Source organism: Actinia tenebrosa, unplaced genomic scaffold (assembly GCF_029948245.1).
Source record: "Actinia tenebrosa isolate PJP-AT-01 unplaced genomic scaffold, QUT_ActTen_1.0 PGA_scaffold2__45_contigs__length_23673736, whole genome shotgun sequence".
In the NCBI taxonomy this organism is placed as follows: domain Eukaryota; kingdom Metazoa; phylum Cnidaria; class Anthozoa; order Actiniaria; family Actiniidae; genus Actinia; species Actinia tenebrosa.
In genome coordinates this window covers 17,197,793-17,212,800 of record NW_028292579.1, presented here as the reverse complement: position 1 = coordinate 17,212,800, position 15,008 = coordinate 17,197,793, and the positions used below count along the sequence as shown (strand labels likewise).

The following is a 15,008-nucleotide window of genomic DNA, read 5'->3' as shown; positions in this document are numbered from 1 at the left end:
AGACTTTCCAATTGAAGCAGGAACCAGACAAGGTGTTATAGAAAGCCCGACTGTGTTCAGTTGGTTCTTTAATTGGGTACTTAAGGTAGCTGCACATGAAATCGATCAACGTTTTTTTGATGGATGGGGTATTCAATGCACATATACAATTGCAAATGATTAAATGGCTACTATATGCAGACGATGTTGCAATTTTCTCAAAGGATCTTTCTAACTTACAGGATATTTTGGATATTGTATACACGACTTGTTCTAGACATGGTCTACAGATTAGCTTCAAGAAAACAAAAACACAAGTTTTCAATGACTTAGAACTCATGAACAAAGGAAGTCTACTGAACATTTCTGGAAACGATATTGAGAATGTTAAGGAATTTAAATATCTGGGACATATGTTTTACAGCGACCCAAAAGATTCTTTTGTTGACAACAGAATTATCAGTGCAACTGGTAAATTTTACGATCTAAAGAATGTTCTCACAGACAATAAAGTGTCCATGAAAACTAGAAAGAAAATCTTAGAATCCTGTATTAGATCTAGACTTCTTTATTGCACGGACGTAAGCACAATTACCGAATGAGGAAGAACTGAAAAAACTCGAAACATGCTGGCACGGTCTAAGAAGGATGATAAAAAATGGCTGGAAGAGAAAAACAGATAGTGATGGTGAAGAAACTTTTGCACTCAATTACGAAAATACTGATGTTGAAAGGATAATTGTGACTCCACCACGGGATTTCTTATACGGTTCGATATTTAAAATATATCGCGCACATATGTAGACGACCGAACTACAATCTTACGAAAAAATTGCTTTTCATCAAACCAACCAAAAAATATGTCAGAGATCCATGGATAAAGATCGAAAAACTATCAAACATTGATAAAGATCATGCCAGAAGATTAACAAAAGACAGAAAAGCCTTCAAAGGACTTCTTTTTAAGAACTTTCATCTTGAATAGAATAGAGTCCCCGTTGCTCAGCTAATTGCTGTTAATAATGGAACAGAACTGATACTGATAGGGAAGGAAGCCGCGATAAAAATAGTGATGAAAATAGTTAAGAACCTACAGTGAAGACAGCGAAAAAAAGCATTTATCGTAGCGTTTTCGATAGTAAAATAAAGTTTAAGTTCAAGTGATTAAGAGGATGATGAACAAGACGAGTATTTTGTTTCACACACGAATCAGAACAAACTATTTACAACGAAATGTACTGAAGAAAAATTTCTGTTATCACAGAGGAAAAAACTCCAAAAGGCACTGAAATTATTTTTCACGATTATTTAATCAGTATGTTTGGCTTGCCAAAATACGGTATGTCACTTTATGCAAAAGACATTGTTCATTGAGAAAAGGTGAATTAATTAAAAAGTTTGACTATCTATTAAACTAGAACTTTCTTTCATATTTTGCACCTTGAATTTTCGCTCCGCCTCAGGGTTCAGGTATTTTATCATAACTTTTCAACTCATCTAAAGTCCCCAACAGACAATAGAAATACAATCATCGGCCAAGTACAAAAAACGAATCAAATTTAGAATTTGAGATTATTTTTACCTGCTTGAAGGGCGTTTGTTTTTTCCCCCGCCAGATGCTCTCAGTTCGGCGTATTTGTGCCTTTCCTTTGTTTAATTCTTCTATTCCGAGCAGCTTGACTCTTTTCAGCTATCTTTAAAGCTCTTCCTTTTACTTGTTAAAACTAATTCCAACAGTAAATGCAAAATTTTCTCTCAAGTTTAAAGTTTTTGAACTTTTGACTCAGTGAATTCAACAAGTTTGTTCATCGAAAATCCGGCTCTTTCGCAAACGATTCCATTCTTCCTTCATTTTAGATGTCAATAAGATAACTTGTCATTTTCAAGTTAGAAGTACGTGTTCTTGGAATACAGCAATATTTACAGTATTTCAGTTTAGGTGGAGAATTGTGGATTCATCTATAACTGCAATCAACTCCAAAAAAGGAGTCTCAATCGAGCGACCATTGTTTTGATTTAAAAACAAGCTTGAATGATGTTGTCTCAGCTGAGTATTATTTAGATGTGCAGTTTCTGGATTCCTTCAAATACCTTTCAGAATTTCTCAAGGAATTCCTCTAACATTGAATAAAGCTTTGTTTTTTAACTGCATGAAGCTTGCTTTGTCACTGCCGATCTCTTGCCGCCATGACGCCACTACAATCTGACCAATCAAGAATCGCATACTAAAATAGCTCATTGCGTCGTGGTGGGTATAAACGTTTTGGACCATACCATGAACTTATACCATAACATGAACCTGTACCGGTAGCATAAACCTAGGTACCGTAGCATCAACCATAGTTCCGTAGCATCAACCACAGTACCGTAGCATAAACCTAGGTACCGTAGCATGAACCATAGTACTGTAGCATGAACCAGTGTACCGCTGAACACGCGCTCTAGTTCCACCTGTTCTAGTTCTAAAAATAATCAATGATCTGATGACTCATGGATGACATGGATTGAGGGAGTACACGGAGAACATTAGGAATCATGGCGTTGAACTCTCATTTCCCTGCTACTGGCAATTCAGTAGTTTAAGCCTCGTTACATCAGGACTGCTGGGACTGAAGGCAGTTTAATCTGAGGAAAGAGTTCTGCATTTACTATACTGAAGATCGACTCCGCGAACCTTTATCGATTGAGAATGGAACGGAAAACAAAACATGCCGCAACACTGAAGACATTTTTGGGTCATTACTACAACGCCTTTTTTTTTATACGTGGTAATACTTCTTGTATTCTACCCTTTCATCCAAAGCATTTTAGGATATAATAGAGGCACAGTAAATCGACAACCACTGGAGCCTGCTTGCCAGAATAAGTGTGTGGTTAGCGTTCATCGCTCGTCTGTTGACAAATTCGCCTCCTTGTCTTTAGACTCGACCCAAGTATTGTTTGTACATTTTTCTGGTTACAATTTATCGCTTGAACCTTCAGATAACAACGCTGATATTTTAGATCCTTTGAACTTGGTTTGGGTTGATAGCATTGAAGCGCCATTCTTATCGCTGGATTTGGACTTCATTGTTTATTCCTTCACGACTTTATCGAGAATTATAAATCATATGAAAGTCAATGTAGATGTCGAGCCGATCAACTGCTTGCAAAACTTGAGCTACAGTTGTGTAACAGCGAACTTGGCCAGAACCTTTCTGGGTAACGTAACATTAGAAAGAGGCGTACTATGTTACGCCGTCAATGACTCGAATACAGTGAACTATAGATGCTGCAAAGGAAACGTTCACACACAACAAGTTGAATGTGACATTCCAGCTGTTCTTAACTCGGAAATGGCTGCAATTTTCATAACGATAGTAATTGCAGCTGCAATCACTCTCTTGTGTCTTCCCGCATTGTTCAATATTGTCCCGGATAAAAAGAAATCAGAAACCTTGCGTTTCAACAGTCAAGTCCAAAATCCGCTTTACCGTCTTGTTATCTGTGCCGTCCAAGCGATTCGATATTTTTCAACTAAATATTATTGTGCAAACGTCGTAAGGAACTTGCTTATTGTTCTTGCCCTACCGACGTTGTGCTATGTTGACTTGGGCCTCCTATCGTACACCAAAACACATGAAATACCTAAGATGTTCAACGACTCTGTCAAAAACCTTTTGGTTGCATCTAAAGGTAGTATTACCTTGTTTGTAATCGTAACCTATAATTTGGTAGGGGTATTGTTTTCTTTTCTTCCAAAAATTGAACATTTGCTGCCTCTCAAGCAAGAAGAAGACGATACAGACTTAAGAAACCTAATGCAGCTTCTTCGCCCAAAAGAAAAAGATATTGCGTTAAATTGGTTGAAACCATTCGTTTGGATTAAAGGCTGGTTCTGTTTGTTAAGACCTTTCTTAGAAGCAAGAAATAGGTTTGTTGCTTTTTTTTGCAGTTTTGTCCTGATGCTGCTACTCCCATTTGTCACTATACTAATGTTTATTTTTTATATTGCGTATGTTTCACCTTTAGGAAAATTACTGCGCACTCGAGTATTGTATTGGTTTCATGTTATATCAATATTATGTTTTAACAATAGACTAGCTCGTCTTATTCTATTTTCTATGTTACTTGTTTTTTTGCCATTTTTTGTTTATGCTTTTACGATGATAATCCAGAACTTCTTGCTATTATCAGCAAGATTAATTGTGTATCTTTGGATCGGGCTTGTTGCCAGCAAAGATTACTATTTCCCACGCATTGCAATCATTTCTGTTTTTGTGTACTACTCTTGGAACTGCATGAGTTCCGTGACGAGTAGATACCAAATACTACTCAAACAAACGTTCGAAAAGTGCAAAGAACATCAAGAAAAATACCTTAACGGAAGAAAAGCTTTAACATTTGATGACAATGGAGTGCCAAGAATCTCCCATAAACTTTTTGAGCATGTTATCGATCAAATTCTACCAAGAAGTGAAGTCTACACTATCATGATCTTAAAACTAACTATCATTATTTTGTTTCTGGTTTTGACGTTTTCGTCAATTCTGATTTACGGGAAGTCTAGTTTAAATGAGTCAACGAAAGCACTAGCTGTCTTAATGACTGGACTTTTGCCTAAAATGTTCGAGGTATTTAGCGAAGGAAGTTCCTACTGGAATTTGGTTGAAATAGAAAACGCTTGCCGAATCGAGAAAATCGTGAAGGATTTCTTGAGCCAAACTCAGGACGATGCAAATTCTAACGACGGCACATTGATAAGTCATGCTGAGGACCAATCACCGTCGAATCCTTCTGGTGACCAACTTCCCACAACAAGCATTAATAAACGCAATCGACCTACTTTGGAGGGTACTCCGGTACCCAAAACGGCCCATTCCAACGTCAGAAGTAAAAAATCCATCGATGGTAACAGTAGGAATCCAGACGAGCATTTGTTGGTCGTAAGGCTTGATGTTAATCCCAGGGTGCAAAGTATAAACAGCTGTAATAGTGATGATCCAAGTACTGAAGAAACGGTTCCGTCACCTTTGGGACAATCGAGGAATCGTATGATGTAGGACCACAGCGATGGAATACCGTCTTGTTTTTGCATCAAATCTGAACTTAGTGAACAATATGTATGCATCCTTGGAATGTGACGATGACTGTTTTTACACGTAACCTTCAGATGGCTGCATTGCTTCCAGGTGCGTGTTCCACTTTTTCTCATTGTCGTGAAGACAAAACAAGGGCACTAGAACACCTATAGTGGTAGGATTTTTAAAGCTTTTCCCCCCGATTATTTGAATCAAGATCGTTATACATGTTTACTCATAGTGTCTTTGTGCAAAGGGCCCATTACTGCAAAAGGTTTCTAAAATAACCGATTAGTACTTAGCTCTATACGTACCAACGACAACGGCGCGACCGCGGGTTTTGCATTGCATATGGTGATACTCAACCGCCTGTCAATCACAGGGCATTATTATAGTCAATGAAATCGTTGTTAAAGGGTAGTTTGATTGAATATATTAATGCTCCGCGCCCGGGGCTCCGCGATTGACAGACGGTTGAGTAATACTGTGGTCGCGTTACGTGGCCTAGTGCCCTTGTACCGATGAACGATTTTGCGCGAACTGTGTCCTATGAGTCAATACAACGTTTTCTCAAGGTTGCGTGCGCATCCAAATTTAAGGAACTTAAGGGGCCACGATACCAGAACACGAGTATTATCATGCATTGGTATAACAAAATTTTCGTTAAGAATTCATAAAATCAATTATTTTCCTCTTTAAATATAAAACTTGCTTCTCAATTTTACTGAATTTGCGTTTTTCAGTTTTGTGGCCCGTCAAGTTGGATGCGCACACAACCTTGAGAAAACGGTCTTGGTCATGAGGGCGTAATTTTTAAGTAGTATAGATAGTAGATGAACCGTTTCATTATTCAGTAGGGATGAAGAGGTGGTACAAATCTTCCTAACCAACACCCATTGCTCATGATGCACTCTCTCCTGATCCCCTCTTTCTCGAAATTCTGTGTATCACTGTTTGTGAGTGTCACTGAGTTTGCCTATAGAAATGTTCTCGCTTTTGTCCCACCTCTCTCCCTTATAACGACGTGGTAGCCTGGGACGAGAAAGACGATGCCCGCCCGTTGAAGAGTCTAGCTATAGAGAAACGAGGTAAACAACCGGACACACGAATGTCGCAGCTTCTTTTTCATTTGTGTGCGTGATATCAAATCACAGCTTAATTTTTGGACTTTTTCACTAAAGAAAATTGCCCAGGAAAAAAAAAATTGTTAATGTTGTTAATAGATCAATAATCAGTATTTGCATGATAAAGTGATAGTTTTTTTGGCAAGATGCTATTATATTCACGTAAGCTTTCAACGATGGGACGCTGGGTGGGGCATTTCAAAATGCTGTGTTCATATTTTTCCGGTGGGAATTGACACCCTAGGCCGGGTTGTTTAAAGCTGGATTAGCGCTAATCCAGGATTAACTCTATATGCCTTATTAAGGGTTAACCCAGGATTAGCACTAATCGGGCTTTGAACAACTGGACCCTGGAACAAAAATAATCGGTCAAGTCCTACCCTCCAGATATTTTCACATTCTCTTGTTGAACGGATCAAATACAGTAATCAAATGCCCCATCTGTTTTCCGTCCTGAACTCTTTCCTTTTCAAATTATATATTGAACATATTGAGCTTTCAGGAGCTAGTTTCTATCTCAGTCTTGTTACAATGTCCATAAAGGAAAACTGTTTGTCATACTCATTAATAATTCATGAGGAAACCAACCAATCAATGGGCTATTTTTGAGTCACATGATGTTACTTGAAACATGGTAAAGTCCTGTGAAAGGACTGATTTCAGTCTGTAGTAACTGGAACAAAATTAATTCAGTCCTAGGACTGAATTGATTTTGTTCCAGCTACTCCAAGTCGATTAATTAATGAGCATGAGAAGTCATTTCAAAGCCTCCAATATCGGACTGGACAGGATTTCAAGTCCGCGCAATTATAGCTCCAGTCCTCAGCTGCGCCTCGAACTGAAACTAGTTGCTTGGACTTGAAATCCCGTCCAGTCCTCATTGTCGGCTTTGAAATATTACTTCTAGTAATGATTTATCTTCGGTTAAAACCAAGACTTGGTGAGAAGTTTGGAATTGAGCTTACTCAAAATTTTAGAAACTGGTTCTTCTGGCTGTGTTATCTTCTATAATCTTTATATTTGGTTAACGAACTACTTGTAGTACATGTAGTATATCTTGTAGTGGTTTCTTCTTTAAAAGTATTACAGAACTTTTGTAGAACTTTATGATAGAACTTCGTAGATCTTCATAAAAAAATCATGCTAGAATTTTTATTACGCTTTGTAGAACTCCAGTGGTAAAGCCACAGGGAGCCCAGTTTAGATTAAAGTGAATGGTGAAATAAAATTGGTAAAATTGAATCATTCATTATTTTTTAAATTCGAAGTCAAGATAATATACCCCCTAATACGATCTGCGCGCCTTTGTTTTCCTATATAATTCCCCCGTGGTGTCTAATGTCGCTTTTATGTATATGTATGTATATATATATATATATATATATATTATATGACCGTGAATCTTAGAGCCTGGACACTAGCAAATCGAGCAATCTGATTGGATGGATCGCATCGCGGACTGATCTAGATTCTCCGGTATTAACCGGTCCGATCGCATATTAATCTTACGGCGAAAACATTTTGTCCTTTTCAATGAAAAGTGGTCATATAATAAAACTCTTATCAACCGAGCTTGGTCGGTCTGTACGGGATAATCTTGACCTCGGTCGGTTACAGACCTCGGTCAAGATTATCCCGTACAGAGGCAGTTGGAATTTTTTAATGGCCTTCGTAGCGTCTGTTATGTTATCCAGAAGTACATTTCAAATCGACCACGTGATGCCAATGTGATACCACGTGGACATGTTTATACACCACGTGATTAAAACTTGACTTAATTTTGATCACGTGGTGTAAAAAAAACTTGTACACGTGGTACATCACAACTGCCTCGGTCTACTGGGAGGAATAGTAAGAGCGACATTAGATACCATAGGGGAATTACGTAGGAAAACATATGGGACTGGGAAGAAGAGGACAAATAGCACTTTTAAAAAAGTTTTCAATGTTTTGGCTCATAAATTTTGAATCTATAGCACTCAGAGTCATGTAGATGTTGGTGTGACGCAAATTAGATGACCAAAACCAATAACTATTTCAGTTCTCTTTATTGATCAGTGTCGGAGCAACACCTTCGCTCATACAAATGAATTCATTTACCATGAAGACACGTCTTGAAATCATTATATATATATTTTCTTTACAGTTTTATACCAATTTTCCCATTATGATTTTTAAAAGGAACCTATTTGCATGCAGGTAGGACGACCCAAACATAAGGTCATTTGGTTTCTTTTGGCGACTTCAAGTAACCAAGAAGCTATGGTCGCACTATCTCAACGATGCAAATGATGCCAGAAATTTACAGTCTAGTTTTTATGTGTAATCATTATGTGATACTGTGAATAATTGCGACCACCTTAAAAATTATCATCTTGCTCTTCTGCTTCAAGAATGGTTGCCCACACCCATGGTGTCATGACAGCCATGTTTGAGTACACCCCATATTTGTGAGGCCTAGCACACTCATGTCCCCACGACACTACCCCTGTCAGGAAGTACTGCCCAAGACGATCTGCACAGCTGAGTGGGCCACCACTGTCAAACTGACAAGCATCAATCCCCCCTGTCTCCCAACCAGCACACAGGGCACGGTCGTGCACTTTTCCAGAGTAAGATTTTTCCTTGTTACAGGAAGTCATGGCAACGATCTTGACCTTGGCCTCGTTAAGTGCCTCGGGTTTTTGACCGTTGTATTTGGTATGGCCCCATCCTGTGACATAGCACCTTTTACCAGGATAGAATTTCATTCCTGGGCGTAAAAGACAGATGGGGTAGACATGACCTTTTATCTCGGCAGGTGTTGCTAGCTTGATTAGAGCTAAATGGAAAAACAATAGTACTTATTATTGATATTAGCTGGATTAATTCTTTGGCATTAAAAGAGGACTTAATATTCGACTCTGAAAACAGAACTCCCCTTAGCTGTTTGTTACGGGTAAGACACACATTTTACCACTATTTTGAATTTTCTCACTTTCTGATTGGTCTAGAGTCGGGGGAAATAGGAAAGCATACCGATAAATTACGTCAGCAAATCACGTTTTCATTTCAAATTTTACACTCGTTTTTGAAGTTAAATGTTTAATTCTTTGTGATAAAAAACCAATTTCCTTCAGTTTTCCTTGGTATGCCCTCTTTAAGAAATGAAATGAAGGAAATAAATGAAATGAATGAACTGAATGAAAGAAATGAAAGAAATGAAAGAAATGAAAGAAATGAAAGAAATGAAAGAAATGAAAGAAATGAAAGAAATGAAAGAAATGAAAGAAATGAAAGAAAGAAATGAAAGAAATGAAAGAAATGAAAGAAATCATGACGAGCTACACGGCTTAGTTACCGGCGTGAAGCAGCACTTTCAAAGTGCTGGTCTCAGATTGCGTTTTTATTCATTGCATAGGGAATACTTGCGTAATGCATGTCATCGTACTGATTAACACAGCATGAGCACATAGCATGCCACTATCAATGGACGGCACAATTATACATCACTGAAACGATATTTACGTCATTATAAGATATCATGTGACTGCACTCTACTGTGGCGCTTTATTTGAAAGGGTCACTGAGAACGTTTCGATGAACTATTGCCCAAGATCAAAGGATTTCAGGTTTTTCTTACACATTATCACTGCTGTAACCCTTTTACTGTTATGTAATGTGCGTCTATTGTCTTTGTATTAGATCTGTAGGCAGAGTTTATGCTTAGGTACTTGTATACCTGTATAATTTGCATGCTTACTTAGGTCACTGTGTTTTGTAATAGATCTGTAGGCGCATTTATGCTTAGGTACTTGTATACCTGTATAATTTGCATGCTTACTTAGGTCACTGTGTTTTGTAATAGATCTGTAGGCGCATTTATGCTTAGTTACTCGTATACCTGTATAATTTGCATGCTTACTTAGATCACTGTGTTTTGTGATAGATCTGTAGGCGCATTTATGCTTAGGTACTCGTTTACCTGTATAATTTGCACGCTTACTTAGATCACTGTATTTTGTGATAGATGTGACTCTGTTTCTGTTTTGTAATACGTCTGTTCCTAGCTTGTGTTGTACTTTTGGGAGCGGGTTAAAGGTATATATTTTCATAAATGTTTATTTCAATCAAATTGTTTCATTGGCATTTTTAATCCTACAGGTAATAAGTGATTTTATGACAAGTATATTATGTTTTGGGTGTCTTATTGGGACTTTCATAGCCGAGCGACCTATTTGTGCGAATGAGTTGTTTTATAACTCTGAATAGTTCGAGTGTAGCATATTTACAGATGCTTGATGTTTTTGCCTGGCATTCGTCATCTTGACATCACGGAAATCGGATTAACTATTACCTGTAGCAACCAAGACTACATGCTGTTTACCGTAAAATGGGCTCTCCAGCTCGTCAATGAAAGAAATGAAAGAAATGAAAGAAGTGAAAGAAATGAAAGAAATGAAAGAAATGAAAGAAATGAAAGAAATGAAAGAAATGAAATCAATGAAAGAAATGAAATCAATCAAATCAATCAAATCAATCAAATCAATCAAATCAATCAAATCAATCAAATCAATCAAATCAATCAAATCAATCAAATATATATAAGTATATATAAATATATAAAATATATAAAATATATAAAATATATAAAATATATAAAATATATAAAATATATAAAATATATAAAATACATAAAATATAAAAAATATATAAAAGCAATAAATAAACTCACCAAGGTCATAGTCTGGTGGAGTATCGAAGATCTTTTCTAAAAACATGGACTTGTAATTGGGATGCAGGATAATTCTTTCAACACCCCTAACCTGCTCAAACACCTCTTTCTCTTGAAGTTTATGTTCACCCAGTGTTGCGGTCCAAAACTTGGGGTTGGTTGAGGAGTATGAGTCTAGAAATTATTGCATGAAAAGTTAGAGCAAAACCCTCTCTACGTAAAACCACTTAAAGTGTGGTGCCCACCATCATCGATTTGAGCCCTCTTTGTGATTTAAAATAGCTAGACTCGAACACGATAGAAAGCGGGAAAATTCTTAAAAACATTATGGACTGGTCATTACAAGGACCGCAGAAAATCCGAGCACCCAGTTTCTCCCTCGTATTAGCTAACGAGAGAGGGTTGGCAAGGGCGGATCCAGGGGGGCAGCAGGAAAAAGAAAAACAAAACTGAAGAATTAGATGCTTTTTTTATTGTTTTCCGTTGTATTGACGGAGGAAACTCAGTTAGCCACCCCCCCCTCCCCCTCAAATTTTGGCTGGATCCGCCCTTGGTTGGGTTTATTATGGGGCAGACTTTCAAGTCTTTAAGGATTGGAAATAGACCTTTTAATAAGTTGCGACATATTTCTGGTCCAATGTCTCAGAAAACACGCTAAGACAAAGTCGGCTTAATGATGTAACCTACAACTGAAAGAAACAGAGCTTTGGAGAACGAATCCGAACATTACCGTTAGTCCTCGTCTGACAGAGTATTTCAATCATTGGACGAACCTAAACTAGCTAAACCGATTACTCGGTCATGTGTGTTCATGTTCTCACCGCTTGTCCCTGTCTAACACAGGAAGTACTTCAATCATTGCCCGAGTCTATAGCGAGAAATAATCGGTCATACTCACCATGAAAGCAATGCGAAGCGGTCACCACCCATTCTCGACTGATGAGCGATCCACTACAAAACTGAGTTCCGTTGAGCAACAAAGCCAATTGCCAAGGCCAGGATCCTTGCTTGCTTTCTGTTCCTCCTACAATTCGTTTTCCTTCGATCTTTCCCTGTTCCAGCGATCGCCTCTTCCGTAAATCATTTCCAAATTCGGTACCATGTTGTAAGAATCTGTGCCCGCAGAAAGGGTACGGGTCGATGTCGTCTAGTTATAATACAATGTAGACCCTTTCAGCTAGGGCCTAATGTTTTCACATTACAGACCATGTGTCATTCCCTAGAATATCATTTCTTTGTTTAACGGCTTAGCATGACAAGACACATGAATATGGATAGAGCTCAAACAAAGAACCTTATTCTCAAGGGAATGAAACATGTCGTGAAAACATTTGAAGCTGAAAGGGTCTTTTACGACAACTGGTTAGATATTATGCTTATTGAATAAGACAATGTCTGTTGTGTGTATGTGGAGATAGAAAGGGTTGAAAAAAATGGGAGCGAGAAATGCCATAAAAATAGGGTAGGAGAGGAAGAACACTCAAATGGCTGTTCCTCTCCGCTATATAAATGGTCCAGACAAAGAGGACTAGTGTGGTTTGCATTTTCTTATTTTTTAATCCAATACGAAAAAAAATTAACTTTAAACTTTGGATAAAATAGCGAACACTGAGCCTACTCGTACTGAAGGCTTCAAGGGATTCTGTATTCTTCTTTTCCAAAAAAAAGATTTGCTTTTATCATCTTTCCATGGGAAACTGGACTTAAAGGTTCATCTATTGACTTGTCCCAGAACCAGTCCCGACCACGGAAAAAAAACTGTTGAACGTATAAGCTATACTAGTACTACTAGGAGTTTTAATACAATTTGAATATCCTCTTACCTATTGAAACCGAGTATCTCTTTTTCCTACCGTTGTTCTGCGACACAAGAGCAAGAAGAACAAGAAAAACAACCAGTTTCAACATCCTTGTACAGGAAAGTCGTTTCTGGCTCTTATCAAACGAAAATACTTGAGCAAACTACGGAAGCACAATGTATTATGTAGACAGTTCGAGTTATAAAAAAAACATGTTTGAAAAGTTATCTCTTGTCTGTTGTTTGTAAATGATAGCAATTATAATCACGATTAATCTACTTGCTTAACCTTCGGCATTCCTTTTTTCTAGTTCGTTTTTCTTCACTTTGTAAATGCGGTCCGAAAATCATTTATTCTTTGATATTCTTTATTTTGTTTTACGCGAGCTGATTGGCTGGGATCAAGGCAAATGAAAATATTTTTTTTCATTTTTTCTTATCAAACTAATATCATGAGAAGAAAGCCAAAATTTTCATCTGTAATATCATTAAAAAAAGTAATTTAGATGTTAAGAACTTATTTAAAACATTTAAGTGTTTTCTTTATAAATGGTTGTCAGAGTTTTTAAAAGAATCAATGATAATTCTGTGTGGCATTTATTGACGATACTGTAGATTGGTCTTATAGATGTTGTTCCGTTGACCTTGGTCAGGCGTAGCTTGAAACTGAAGGGTTGAATTATAAGTAGTTCAGTTTTAAGGAAAATTCAATGATAATTCTGCATGGGATAGAAACCTCAAACTACTGGAGTGAAGGTATTTTCAAAGCCCGTCAATATCAATATATTAAGATAAATCTACGAATGCAGTCAAATGGATTGGATGGCACAGACCACTTTAGCTTAACTGGGCGTAATGTTTTTCCATTTCAGACCACGTGTCATTCCCTCGAGTATCATTCTTTCGTTTTACGGTTGCACACGAGAAGACACATATAATATGGATGTAACTAAATCGAAGAATCTAATTCTCAAGAGATCGACACATGGCCTGAAATGGGAAAACATTACTCCCATAGTGAAGAGGTCTATTGAGTTGAGTCCAATCTCTGGTTAAACTCTTATTAATATCGTCTACACAGTCGGCATTGCCAATCCTTCAACTGCCTTACAATCTCTTTCCTACTCCTTTTGACTATTCACGTAAAAACGGAGTGTCGCGTGCGCATGAAATCCAGACGGCTGGAAATCTTAGTTTAAGGATTTGGTTTCGTGAATGAGACAGCATCTTATCAGAAATATTATTCAGATATTAGTAACTGTTTAATTGTTGTAGCGTGGGCAGACATTATGTGAAAAACCTACTACTAGTAATGAATGGTCCATCATTATTATCATCATTTATTAGCATTATATCCATGTCAGGGTAGTTTCTGTGGGAATGGTTTACAGGAAGTAACTATAAAACACTTGGTGTGATGAATAAAATATAAATAATAACCATCTTGGAAGACTATAGTTCTCAAATAAAAACAAGTTACAATGAGTAAAACTAAATATTTCAAGTTTTTGCAATATGAGGATTTTCGATATTTGATCGGTAGATACTCACCGTTAATGAGTAGGAAATATACAATCGATCGGAAGGTTAGAATCGATGGATGATCGATCAACCTACGTAACAGTTATATAAGTATATAAGCTTGCACCATCAATAATACTCACATTTGGTTGCCAAGGACGATCGTCCATTGACCGATCGATCGGAACGTTAGAATCGATGGATGATCGATCAACTTACGTAACAGTTATAAGCTTGCACCATCAATGATACTCACATTTGGTCGCAAAGGAGCATCGTCCATTGACCGATCGATTGGAACGTTAGAATCGATGGATGATCGATTAACTTACGTAACAGTTATAGCTTGCACAATCAATGGTACTCACATTTGGTCGCAAAGGAGGACCGTCCATTGACCGATCGATCGGAACGTTAGAATCTATGGATGATCGATCAACCTACGTAACAGTTATATAAGCTTGCACCATCAATAACACTCACATTTGGTCGCTAAGGAGCATCGTCATAAGTTTCATCCACTTTGGCCCTCCGGCTAACCCTGCAGTTAGATAGTTTGTTGCTATCGTGCAGGAAGGTAGAAGATGACGCCAGATTTTGACGTGGAGTATAGGCCTTTGTCAGCCATGTTGCTGGACAAAGGCCTACCCTGATCACGGGGTATGTAAAAAATACTAAATTACCCTCTCGGAGCTTGAAATTTCTTGGTGAAAATCAATCACTTATCGGATACGGTCAAGAAAATTCGGTTTTGTAGTGAAAATCAAGTCGGAAAGAGCATTTTTAAATCCCTGTTGTTTTATGATACATTC

At 37.6% G+C, this 15,008-nt stretch overlaps 2 protein-coding genes across 2 annotated transcripts; one reads left to right on the top strand and one right to left on the bottom strand.

Annotated features, from left to right (window-relative positions):
* Positions 1-2,259: 2,259 nt before the first annotated feature.
* On the top strand, positions 2,260-7,405 carry LOC148909451 (uncharacterized). Its single transcript, XM_089034577.1, has one exon. It carries the CDS (start codon positions 3,090-3,092, stop codon positions 5,019-5,021), a length of 1,932 nt encoding a protein of 643 aa, XP_088890703.1. The 5' UTR covers positions 2,260-3,089; the 3' UTR covers positions 5,022-7,405.
* A 789-nt stretch (positions 7,406-8,194) lies between these two features.
* Positions 8,195-12,859, bottom strand: LOC116289265 (transmembrane protease serine 11D). Its single transcript, XM_089034723.1, has 4 exons — positions 12,701-12,859; positions 11,776-12,024; positions 10,878-11,051; positions 8,195-8,984 (listed from the first exon to the last, which is right to left on the bottom strand). Exons 1-4 carry the CDS (start codon positions 12,783-12,785, stop codon positions 8,524-8,526), a joined length of 969 nt encoding a protein of 322 aa, XP_088890849.1. The 5' UTR covers positions 12,786-12,859; the 3' UTR covers positions 8,195-8,523.
* Positions 12,860-15,008: the final 2,149 nt, after the last annotated feature.

What these genes read in the sequence shown, in the direction of transcription:
- LOC148909451 (XM_089034577.1), top strand. Translation starts at nt 3,090, where the DNA reads ATGAAAGTCAATGTAGATGTCGAGCCGATCAACTGCTTGCAAAACTTG.
- LOC116289265 (XM_089034723.1), bottom strand. Translation starts at nt 12,785, where the DNA reads ATGTTGAAACTGGTTGTTTTTCTTGTTCTTCTTGCTCTTGTGTCGCAG. An exon ending in GAGATACTCGGTTTCAATAG is followed by an intron (nt 12,025 to 12,700) that starts GTAAGAGGATAT and finishes TATTATAACTAG; the next exon opens with ACGACATCGACCCGTACCCT. An exon ending in TCCACCAGACTATGACCTTG is followed by an intron (nt 8,985 to 10,877) that starts GTGAGTTTATTT and finishes TTTTCCATTTAG; the next exon opens with CTCTAATCAAGCTAGCAACA.